General features: G+C 45.7%; 2 protein-coding genes across 2 annotated transcripts in view; one reads left to right on the forward strand and one right to left on the reverse strand.

The window, feature by feature from the left end:
• The first annotated feature begins 928 nt into the window (after positions 1–928).
• On the forward strand, positions 929–3754 carry LOC110337690 (cytochrome c oxidase assembly factor 6 homolog). The gene is made up of 2 exons (XM_021220742.2): positions 929–1241; positions 3327–3754. Exons 1-2 carry the CDS (start codon positions 1098–1100, stop codon positions 3420–3422), a joined length of 240 nt encoding a protein of 79 aa, XP_021076401.1. The 5' UTR covers positions 929–1097; the 3' UTR covers positions 3423–3754.
• The window catches only part of Tarbp1 (TAR (HIV-1) RNA binding protein 1), a 52714-nt gene continuing 43999 nt past the window's right edge, over positions 3685–12399 (reverse strand). The window contains exons 25-30 of the mRNA XM_021220522.2: positions 10123–10204; positions 8113–8284; positions 6558–6749; positions 6301–6425; positions 5859–5995; positions 3685–5553 (exon numbers count right to left, since the gene is read on the reverse strand). Of these exons, the coding sequence (XP_021076181.1) occupies positions 5385–5553; positions 5859–5995; positions 6301–6425; positions 6558–6749; positions 8113–8284; positions 10123–10204 (877 nt within the window). The 3' untranslated portion in view covers positions 3685–5384. The remainder of the gene's footprint in view (positions 5554–5858; positions 5996–6300; positions 6426–6557; positions 6750–8112; positions 8285–10122; positions 10205–12399) is intronic.

Raw genomic sequence — 12399 nt, forward strand, 5'->3', positions numbered from 1 at the left:
CTCTGGAAACTGTACACTTTGCTAAACTTTACTTGAAGTCAATTGTTTATAAGATCCTCACTTGTCATCTACAGAGCTAAACTTCACTACTGAAATGCTACTGTTATTAATTTCTCTCACCAGATGTTTGTTGGGTTTTTTTTTTTTTTTTAATTCAACTTGTCTTTCCTTTCTCAATGTTTGATGCGGTTGTGTGTCAGTAAATTGGCTCTAGACTTGACCAAAGCAGAATTCTGGCTTGCTTTTTGCACAGTGAGTGTTGCATGGTGGTCAGTTTCGAATGAATTCTTGATCATGGAGTCGGGAAGAGATATACAGACAGCTGTGGCTGACTGCGAACACCACTGCTTTTGTTTCCCATTTCATTCATGCCTGCTCTTGATGTACCTATATGTGGTATACAGTCATAATTTCAGCCATATCGATAACAGATAAATAGATCTCTAAAATGTATTTGCGTTTTCAACTTAACTCATCTAAGGCTCTTTCATACTTTTTTTTTTTTTATATAGCTATCAGTCATACTGACATAATGCTCTACCTTTTTATAAACCGACATTGTTAAGGTAAAGCCATTCCTGTTAAAGTCCTTGGAACCCTGGGGTATATGTCCCATTTATGGCGGTGCTTAGACCCTGAAACCCTACAGAGCTGTGAACTGGAGCTGCTGGGGTGTGCGGCTGGCTCTCCTGCACTGGTCTAAGTCTTCCTGAGGAAGGCACAGGAAGCCTGGCGAGCTATCTCCTCAGCACGCTCTGAGGACAGAGCACGGTGCCAGGTCCGCCACCTCCGTCCGCAGCCAATCTGGGCAGCCGCAGTTACAGAGGGCGGTACCCATCAGACACTAGTTTCCGCCCACAGGCCACGCCCCCTGAAGACCGGAAATTACACACCAGGGAAAAGGACTCAGTCGGAAGTCCCACCCTCCCATACGCGGACGGCGGCCGGGACAGGTCAATCCGCATCGGGCACTTTTTCCTCAGTGAGTTTCCCTGTGCGGTCGGTGGACCTGCAGGGCGACACCGCCGCGCTCCCACGTAGGCCGAACCCCCGGGTCGCATGTCGCGTGGCTCCCCGCGTGACCACTGCAGGCAGGAATGGCAGCCCCGTCCATGAAGGAAAGGCAGGCATGCTGGGGCGCGCGCGACCTGTACTGGCGCTGCCTGGACGACAACGCGGAGGACGCGGCCCGGTGCCAGAAGCTGAGGAGCTCGTTCGAGGCCAGCTGCCCCCAGCAGTGGGTAAGTCCCGCGGGGCTGCGCGCACCCTCACCTTAGGGTGGGTTTTGAGGGACAAGGTCACGCGATGGAAGTCACCAGTTAGTTGGTATTCCTGGAGAAAATGACAGCGCGCTACCTGACTCTGGAGAAGGGACATGGTGGTACAGCGCTGTGACTTCTGCAGGCGTCCATAGCCTTTCTCACAGCTCCTCCCCTCAAGCCCGCTCATATTAAGCAGCCTGGCTCACTCAGTTCTCTCTCTCCACCTTGTCCCCAGCCTCTGTCAACTCCTATAAAGACTGGAAGGTGTGTCCAAAGACACACGTGCGTGAGAGGGTGGGGAGGAAATGGAGGATCATGGGAAATGTTCTGAGGGAGACATTTGGATTCATTCCCTAGGATTTTTAGTCAGCCTCGGGGCGTCTTGCATCCAGATTTATGCAGTGGGAGTCATGCATCAGGGGATAAACACTTCTCCAGGATGAGGCAGCCCCTGTAGTGGAGAGAGGATTCGAACTAAGAGCCTGAAGTTTACGTGTACTCTGCTGTACAGCGGTCCTATGAGAAAGATGTGGGCTTGTGCTATACAGGGACAAGAGAACCGGGGCTCTGGGTGGCTGGTGCATCCACAGGTTCAGGAGGATAAACACCCCAAGAGGTGCTGAGTTCTGTTGTCAACACCAAAATACTGCTCTCGCTTCAAAGGCTAGTCTGTTTTGTAGCCAAATATGAGTGACTGGCTCAGGAACAGAGAATGAGGTTTTCCCCAGATACCAGTTGGCAGAAGTTTTATGCAGTCTTATGGAACAGAACAAACGGTGGAAACGAAAGGTAAGTTTGTTACAGCAAAGGAAGCCTTCTGGTTGGTGGAAGCTAGTGGTCTGTTAAAACATTACAGAAGGTTTCACCTGTCACCAGGGTGTTATGTCAGTCACAGAAGAGGGCAAGAGATTAAGAGATCTAAAGACAGACCTGGCAGCAATCAAACCTTTCTGTAGTCACTCAAGTTCTGATCAGTCAATCAGTCCTGTAGAAGGTATGGCTTGTCCCACCCCATTTAAGTTGGGATGGAATACCTAAATTACCTTTAAATGTAATTGTCTCTTGGGGTATTGATTCCTGACAGATGTTACAATATTACCACAAAATGTGAGAGATATCATATGCTTTCTAATCTTATATCCTTTATGTAACACCCATTCTAGTGTAGTCAGTTCAAGATTGACAGACTGAACAGATTTATGAATACCTTGTCAAACACCACAGAGGGATAGAGGCCATCAAACCAAAGGGACTTAAGGGGAAGGATGAGGCTTCAGATGAAGCAGTGTTGTGATACCTGGGTTGGCAGTCAGGGCTGCCCCTCTGTGAAGGTGCCTTTGATATTCTGGGCCAGAGGGTGTTCCATTCTTCCAGATGGAACTGTAAGGGACAAATCTGCCTGTTATGCTAGAGAACACAGTTTCTCAATGAACAAGGCGGGGGGGGGGGGGTCCATTAAGGCATGCACTGAAGGCTTTTAANGCACTGAAGGCTTTTAACAAGAGCAGCATTTTCTAGTCTGACAGTGCACATGTGGGGGATCCTGCATTTGTCCTGTCTACAGATGCTGGGTCAGTATCACACCCCGTGGAGAGAGGAGACTGTGAATAAAAATAAACCCAAATCTTCATAATGTGACTAGTCAGTCATTTGTCTGTCTCTCCAGATGTGTGTGCTTCTAGATAAAACAGAGTTGACAAAAATGCCAAAGTCAATAACTTATCTGATACACTGAGCCTATATAGCCAGCAATCGTGTGTAAAAGTGAAAGTTTCCTGACCTGGCCAAGAGCTGCCACTAGGCCCCAGTGTGCATAAAACTGTTTCATAAGTCAACCAGGACATTTGGACACTAAACAGAAACACTAGCCATGAGGGATAGACTGACTCATGGTTCTTCAGGCTTCGTAGACGCTTACTAGACTCCTGACTCGGGATTCCAGAAGACAGACTACAATTCTGCATCAATATCATTGATACTGAGTAATATGCTACGTTTAAATCTGTGCTTTGCTTGCCTAAACGGGGTAATTTGCTCTAATGTCAGGCCTTTTTATCTCCATAGATAAAATATTTTGACAAAAGAAGAGACTACTTAAAGTTCAAGGAAAAATTTGAAGCAGGAGGATTCCAGTCTTCACAGTCGACTGAGAATTCCTAGGCTCTTTCTGGACTTTCCCACAAGTGGAATTTACTCCTCTGGATTTGCAGAAACGATTCCAGGACAAAAGTGGCTTGAGTCACCGTGCGTATCAGCTCTTGTTCTCTGTAAACAACAGTTACTAAAATGGTGAAACAGCAGAAGATCTCATCATCCAAACTGTGAAGGACTGCCTTAATTTAAGTGAGGGATCCATTTTAAGAAAAAGCATTAAATCATTATATAAAAAGTTTATTATAAAAATACATTGTTTATCTTCCTTTCCCCCTTTGGAATAAAAGCTGCATAGTAGGCAAATATAATTGCACATAAATAAAAACTAAGATAGGTTATTCTGTNTGCTTCTGGCAGTTAGCATTTTAATACAGAAACTACACAATGAAGTTGGAAGAAGCCTTAACTAATCGATGGGCTATATAGTAAAAACATTTGTTCAAATGTCCTCGGTGATCAGACAATACCTCAGTTGCTACCTAGTTCAGTAAGACAAAGAAGAAATAAATATGTAGATTGGGAAGGGAAAACTGGGTCGATTCCAACATGATTAAGAAAAATGCCTAAGGATGGGCTCCCCAAAGTATAATAGTAACTCACAAATGTGGAGACAATACTCACAAATCACATATTTCTTGAAGAACCTGAATCCAGAATTAAAAAAAACAAAACCCCCATGATTCCTAATAAGAAAAATGATCCCATTTAAAAAGTGGGCAAAAAGAGCCACCTAATCATTAAATATTAGAATAATGGAAATTAATGCCATACTGATGTGCCAGTTAGAATGGCTTGGATTAAAGTCTGACAATACCAAGTGATGACAAGGATGCAGAACAGACACTCTTGGTGATACTGTAAACTAGGAAAGCCCTCTACAGAGGTTTTCAGTTAAACATGCTGACCTTTGACCCACCAGCCCCAGTCTTAGCTACCTCAGCAAATGAACTGAAAGGAAAACCTGCAGCATCACTCAAGTCATTTAAAACCAGATGCTCATGGCAGGAGGAGATGACTATATCCCAGTGACAGATGGAATACCAACACCACAAGCAAAGACCTGGATGAGCTGGGAATGCACTCGGCCACCTGAAAGAAGCCAGACTGATAATGTAGGTTATCTCAGACCACAGGAGTGGCATCTGGAGGAAGTGGGGGTGTGGAGATGCGGTGGTCTATGTTTAAAACACTGTTGCAGATCAAAACTTCAGAAGAGATTTAAGTATTACTCAAAGGATTCAGGAGAAATTTAAGTGTTACTCAAAGGATTCCAGGGATAGCAAGATCCTTGCTGGACAGTGATAATGATTACCATTGAATAATGCACTTATCTGAACAGAAAGCATGCATGGATTTCCTTCTTGGTTTCAGTAGGGAGTCACAGGAGTGGCTCAACGGAACAGGGGTGATGATGATAGTCCTCAGAGACAGATTTTCAACCAAATCAGAGCACAACCATGTAGGGAAAATCTCATTGAGCCCTAACACAAACAATGAGGGCTCAATCCGTGGCTTTGGAAATGAAGCTCAGGACCTGAGGATAAAGAACATGGAGCTGATTCACATCTTATCAAATGTGCTCCCTCAGCAGGAATGCACAGGTGCCTAACAGCAGGGAGAGGAGGCAGCCTCTCAAACCCTTCCCTCTGCCTCAGCTGCTTTTTCAAAACAGAAGGGCACAGGTGCCCATAAATAACAACTTTAGTTCTGCCAGCCTGACAATACCGGTCTCTAGGAAGAACATAACTTAAAAATTCCATAAATGCTTAAAATATTTAAAAAGGTTAGCTAAAAAGGGGACAATATATATAATGATATATATACTTTAAGGCACATGAAAAGGTTTTGGCATTGAGGTGCAAGGTTAGAGACACAAAGAAAATCTCTGGACATCTCAGAATATTTCGTTAGTCCAGAAGGTTATAAGTCACCATAGCACCATGAGAGATCGCAGGTGAGGCCCAGCCTTCAGGATGGTGGCTCTGCACACCTGAGCAGCTGCTGTCTAGTGTACTCCCAGATCAGCAGAGCCCCGCTCACATGCACATTTAGTGAGCGGATGATGCCCTGCTGAGGAATCTCCACACACACATCCAGCTGCTGGATCAGGTTGGCTGGGATTCCTTCCCGCTCGTTTCTGGAGAAGAAAAATAGAGCAAGACATGTTAGTTTCCCTGTATTACAGGGAAGATCCTTTTACTGTTATTTTTTTAGAGTCCTGAATGTTACTATTGGAGAAAGAATCCAGTCAACCTGGATTCCAGTAAGTAAGAGCATTACAAAAACAGCCAATTTCATGTTTACTAGTAAACAGCCAGGTGAGAAAAGGAGAACCAGCAGGTCCCCATAAATGCTATAAGCTCACAGGAGGTCGTGTGACAGGAGCCTGGGTAAGTCATAGAACATCCTAGAGAAGAGACATGGATCAGAGAATCAGCTCACCCCAACAGCAGCAGCGACTTCTCAGGGAAGCGGTACTGGGCCAGATCTGAGCTCTGCGCTGTCTGCTCCACGCCAATGACAGTGTAGCCTTCCGCCTTTTTCTGCTGCAAATAATCCATCAGCTGGGATGGTCTCACCTTAGTGGCAATTTTAGAAAAGCAGATTATGAAGTCATTCCATTGTAACATGAGAGAGTGAACAAAGCATTAAAACTCAAACCCGACCATCAGTGGACCTTGAAAGCGAAAGCAGAACACCAGACAGCATCAGGAAGAGTCCCTCCACATCACAGCCTGCTGAGTGGCAGCTAAGGGGACTGCCACAGGACCGTAGGTTTCAGACTAAACTCAGTACTGAAGGATTATACTGAGAAACTGGCACAAAGGCACTACACTAAAACATCTTCACAAATACAGAATCCAATAAGCGACTTCACACTCACCTCCACCAGAGGAAGCCACTGCTCTGCAGAGACACTGAGGTGCTGGAACTGTCTATCGCTGACACACTGAAGGCTGCCGACAACGAGTACTGCAGCCCCGAACACCTCACAGGTCCTGCACAGCCCTGTACAGAATGGCCCATTACCAAGATGGTCTCCAGCATGTCACAGGGTTCACATCACCCCAGCCTTTCCTCTGAAGCCTGCCTAGAGGACTGTGTATGGAACAGACAGCCACAAAGGGTAGGTGACTTTACCTCCCAGGTTGGTTGGCTTGTCGATGAGTGAGGCCACAACGATCAGTCTGCTAATGGACTTTCCGAGCTTGGCAGCCCGATCCTGAAACTCGAGCTCCAGTTCTGACTCCAGAGCGCTTTGTCCCCATGGGATGATTTTTTTCTGGACATCAGCCCACTCTGACTGACTGTCTGCTTCACCCAAAGTAGAACCTGAGAAGAAATAATAGTGCCTACATGCAACTTAGCCTGAGTCAATTCTCTTTGCCTCGACATATTTTTAAATATTCTTTTCTTCTTGTTAACAATTGTATACAGCCTGATTGTATGTATATGTACCACATACATACAGGTGCCCAGAAAGACCAGAAGAGAGCATTGAATACCCTGGAGCTGGGGTTACAGGTGGTTAGGGATGCTGAGAACGCAACCAGCAGCAGTCTGCTCAGCATCACATCCTCAAAAGGGTCTCTCAACCCTTGATGCACTCTCCACTGAGCTGGACTTCCTGAGGTTTTGCTGCCACTGTATGATTTATCCGTGTGTAGCCATCTGCTGTTAAAGACCACAAGCTGTGAGAGGGACCTTGAACATATCTAGCACTTGGGATGCCATCAGTGAATCCCCATCGAATGTATGAGTAGATTCAAGGTGATCCATCTAAAGATAGAACACTGAACCATCTCTGCCTTTCACAGAACTCTGCCCAGACACAATGAATTAAAATCATGGGATGGGACTGGAGTCTGCAGTTTTAAAAAAATCACACGTATTGATTAGGAGGTGAGGGGACATGGTGTGCACGTGGAAGTCAAGTGACGTGTGAGAATTAGTTGTCTCCTACCTACTCGGGTAATTAGGCTTGGCAGCTAGCATCCACTGAGCCATCTCACCTGTACTACAGGCTGCACTTTTAATAAGCTAGGTTCTGTCTGGAGACATGGAGCAACTAAACAGCAACAGTAGGGGCTGGCAGGGAGCGGCTGGAGAGCTGGGAAGAAAAGCAGCAGAGGAAACTTACAGGGGGGCAGGTGTGGTTAGGGGGAAGCCCCAGCTTAGATTTTAGGGACTCTGGCTTTGAGGAAGCAGTCACAGTGGTAGGTACAGTTGGGGTGGGGGATGCAAACTAAGGGAGAAGCCAGCAGAATGAGGCTGACCTAGACACTGAGCCACTGGCTTTACAGGGAAGCCTGATTGTCACTGAAAGAGGGAAGGCTGTGGGGAAAGTGCAGAATGCTTGCCTAACTAGAGCCAGAAGGATGAGGATCCAGAGCTCTGTTCTGTTGTAAGCAGACAAGAACATGACGTTATGTTTAGCCTTATGGAAAGCTTACCTTTCTAGAACAAACCACAGACAATGAATTCTACTTGAAAAGGAAGCCACCATCATTATAAAAGGATAAGCTGTCTGGAAAGCGAGCATTCAGCTAAAAGTCAGAGCCAAGCCACATGTTTGCCTGACTTCTCTAAGTAGAGGTAGAGACCCAGGTCAGTGAAACAAAATCATCAAGACCTATTCTAGAACAGCAGTCAGGAGCCCTCGGCAATGAACCAGGGTAAAAGGAAGCTCCCTTACCTTGGTCCTGCTGGGACCAGTCTCCTGGACTCAGCTCACCAAGTGCAGTCCCAGACAGGTACCACTGGGACCCTGCATTGGAAGGGATGTCTGTGAATTTGGCAAATTTATCCAAGGCGATCCACTCTTCTTCAGTGACACCCGAGAGCCGTGGGAGCGTGTAAAATATGGTCTGAAAAGAGAGTTGTAAAATCTATTATTTTCCTTTAAAAAATAGGGGAAAAAACCAACAACAGGTTTTATTAATGCTAGTGCTTCTTTCAAGCCACCCTCTCAGGCCTGCCATACCTCTGTAGTTATGCTTCACTCTGCCCTAGGACATTCAGAGATTCACCTAGGGAACCCCCAAGAGCATGTAGGGCCTCTCCAGCACTAACTACATGTGACTGCTATGCTCTTATCAAGAGCACACCATGCTTCTTGGGCGTTATAACTAAAGAGAAGCTATACCTAAAGGCAGTGTCCTGGCCACCAGACACTCATCCCATGCTCAGTTCCACTGCAGACATACAAAACCTGTATCCTGGCTCAATGGTGTAACTCACTGTGTGACATGGGGTGAGCTGTGAAGGCTTTGTCAGCTTTGGTTCATCATGTGTATGAAGGTGGGTAAATGGAGCCTATAAAGCCACCTTTCTGTTCCTCCCTTTTGGAGAATTCTCAACCATGGAAAGGCATGTGAGAGAAAACCCCAAGTAACAGGCAACTTAAAAGCAAAATGACACTCAATGCACATGTCTTCAAGGGTGGTTTTAAGACAGATATAGTTTGTTTCAGGGTAGTTCTGAGGCAAATATGGTTTGTTTCATGCTAGCCATATTTGTGCAAATTTAAACTGGTGTCATGATGGAGAGTAATGGTTATCAGTTGGGCCTCCTAAGCCCAACTGCAAACACTTAGGCTTGGTGACAGAGTCTGTCGGACCATGAGCTCCCAGCCTGGCAGTCTACACACACAACTCCCACTGCTGTTCATTCTGCCTGGCATTGCTGAAGACAAGATAATAGCAGAAAGCAAGGCTGGGAGCAGGGAGAGGAAGGAGAAAGGACTCAGAGCTTGGGGTCATCCTGGAAAAAGGATGGGGTGCTAGAGAACCCTTAGAACGGTATCAGCAGAGGGCTGTGCAGCCAAGGAGCACCGACAAAGTTTACAATAGTGAAAAATCCTAGTATGTTTTGAGAAGAGTGATATTGGTAGTGTGACAGAAAACATTCATTCGTGTGTGTGTGTGTGTGTGTGTGTGTGTGTGTGTGTGTGTAGTAGGGCTCCCAATATAGACATCCCCCCCACCAGAGGACAAGTCACCCAGGTGAGGTGCTCTCCCTTTGGAGCTAGATAAGCAGCACAGTGCTGTAGCTGGAGTTGAAAAGGGTTTAAGAATGCCTGGTGGCTCACGCCTTTAATCCCAGCACTTGGGAGACAGAGGCAGGTGGATTTCTGAGTTCGAGGCCAGCCTGGTCTACAAAGTGAGTTCCAGGACAAAAAACCAAAAAAAAAAAAAAAATGCATGGTGCTCTAAATTTTAGGAATATACTCTCTGGTGTCATTTATTTTAACTGCAATGTGTATGTTGATAATTTTTAAAATTACATAAGCACTCTGCTACTTTCAGCAAAGTGGAGCACCATTTGCCATACATTTCATTACCCAGAACCTAAAAGGATCAACTACCATTAACAAGAGATCTTTTGTTCTTGCATTGGTAACGGGCTTCAGTACAAGAGAGTCTCACCTGCACACATGTTCTCTCACTCACTTCCTTTCAGAAATCTGTTCTGATTTCTGTTTAGAGTTAAATATTCCCTTCCAAGGTTTACAAGCCAGACACTGCCAGAGAGATAGAAAGTGAGAAATGACTAGCCAGTTGTCACTGCTGAGGGATGAACCGCAAGCACATTTACGTCACAGGGTCAAGGGGACAGAGGATGAACCTCATCACAGCCTTCAACAGCTGGGGCAGGAAAGAGCATCAGGAATGCGGACAGACTACACACTGTACTCTCAGCTTACCTCCAGACAGTAGTCCTTCAGGGGGTGAAAGGTGGAGAAGAAGAAATGGTCCTGGATTCGCTGCCAGTTCTTCCTGGCGTTCCTGAGGGGGAGGACAGGGAGGAAACAGCTCTGGAGGGGAAGTCAGTACAGTACCTTAAAGAATTCTCTATCCCAGGCTCATAGTCCATCCTCTCCAACATTAATGTATGTATGTCCTAGTTCTGCCTCTGTCTGCCTGTCTCTGAGGTTGTGGTTTAATGAAAAATGTCTCCCACAGGCTTATATATTTGAATACCTGGTCCTCAGTAGGTGATGTTTCGGGAAGTTTAAGTTTTTGGCCTTGCTGGAGGAAGTATGTCACTGAGGGCAGGCTTTGAAAGCTCACAACCCCACCCTATTTCCAGTTCTGTTTCCTGTTGTGTTCTTTCCACTTCCTCCTCCTGCTGCTTGCTGTCAAATGTCATCAGCATGGTGAACACATCACCCTAGAACCATAAGCCAAGACAAACTGTTCCTTCTGTAACTTGTGTATGGCTGTTTATCAGTCACTAACACAGGCGACTAGGGTAATCCCTGGGGCCTCATGTATGCCAGGAGAACACATTGCCCCTGAGCTCTGTTCCCAGAATGCAATGTGTATTTTAAACTGCCACATAGATAAACTGCCATGTAGAAATGTTCTCACTTTGGTTGTGTTTTTTGAGATAGAGTCTTAGATTCATGAGGATAGCCTTGAACTCAGATAGATACCTGAAGACAATCTTGAATATTTCTACCTCCAAGTGCTGGGATTAATACATTCGACCATGCCTAGTTCTTTTGTTTGTTTGCTTCTCCTTCTCCTCCTCCTCCTCCTTCTCCTTTTCCTCCTCCTCTTCTTCTTCCTCCTCTTTCTCCTCCTTCCTTTAAACTAGGCATTGTGGTGCTCACCCACAATTCCAACACTCAGTAGGCAGGAGGATTGCCAGGAGAATAAAGCCAGCCCGAACTACATAGCCAAGACACTGTATCAAAAATCAAAGAATAAAACACGGAACAAAACACGGTTTTGCTTTGTTGTTCTTTGTAGAAATGAGGCTTGAACCCAGGCCTCAAGCCCTCCAGAATGTGTTCTACCACTCAGCTAGCCCACAGAGTTTTATATTTTGAAATGGAACTCAAGGATGAACAGAGAAACTAAGTAATATCTTCAAAATCATACAAAAACAAACCCAAAAACCAAACAACAACAACAAAACTAGGAAAGAAATAAAACCCAGATCTCTTTGAGTGTCAAACACAGGCATTGTCCATGAACATGAAGAAGGTGGAGAACACACTTCCACTGTGTAGCCCAGGCTAGCTTCAAACTCAATCACATAATACAGACCCCAAACACCCATCACCTCTGGGGTTGGGGTCCCTGTGTCTTTGGCAGTGGACCCTTCTCTCCTAGAATCTTACGTAGGCTGTGGTTTTCACTCTGAAGGCACACAACGCAGCTAAACAGAATCCATCCACAAAATCCAAATGCACAAACTATGAGCAAGGCAAACCCAGCTACCAGGTTTGAAAGGCAAAAGAATGGAGGCAAAAGTCATGTGACAGGACAAATCATTTAGAACTGGGACCATCAGTAGGAACTAACTGTGCAGCACTTTCAGGCTATGAGACTTCCTATATTTTGCCCTTTAAAGAATTTTCTACATAAGTTCCTTGTACCTCACCTTCTTCACTGCCTGTGTTTTCGAAAAAAAATGAATGACAAGAAGTACTTTCAGCATTCCAAGCATATAAACACAAACATGATGAACCCCAGACAACCTACTGCAGAGAGGTCACAGGTGTCTGCCTGCCACTTGTGTGCTAAACCCATTGCTGTCCAGGTTCCATTCCCATCCACACTGCTGCGCTCAGCGCATTGCTCTGCAGGTTCCATCCCTGCTCACGCTGCCAGTGCAGTCCCCAGCTGTGTTGTTATACTATCTTCTCTCACACTCTCCTTGCTCCTGTCCATTTATCCCCTCACCAGCCTCAGGTCTGAGTGAACAGCTTTCCTCATGCTATGCAGGCAACCCTGGACATGCTCCTCACCCAAAGCCAACCCCTACAGGTACTGGTCACTGTCATCCTGACTCTTAACTCTTTTCAGTTCTTTGAATACCTAGATACTTGCCCCATGTCCCCAGAACTGGCCAGTGACCCACCTGCCACCAATCTCTAATTCCTAAAGCTGCTTCTCTTACCCAGAAGTCTCTTTTCACTCATCAATTCCTGCTTTTTTGGAGGTCACAGATGATGTTGGTCAAAGGACTT

The sequence above is a fragment of the Mus pahari genome, chromosome 20, assembly GCF_900095145.1.
Source record: "Mus pahari chromosome 20, PAHARI_EIJ_v1.1, whole genome shotgun sequence".
In the NCBI taxonomy this organism is placed as follows: Eukaryota; Metazoa; Chordata; class Mammalia; order Rodentia; family Muridae; genus Mus; species Mus pahari.

What these genes read in the sequence shown, in the direction of transcription:
- LOC110337690 (XM_021220742.2), top strand. Translation starts at nt 1,098, where the DNA reads ATGGCAGCCCCGTCCATGAAGGAAAGGCAGGCATGCTGGGGCGCGCGC. An exon ending in CCAGCTGCCCCCAGCAGTGG is followed by an intron (nt 1,242 to 3,326) that starts GTAAGTCCCGCG and finishes TTATCTCCATAG; the next exon opens with ATAAAATATTTTGACAAAAG.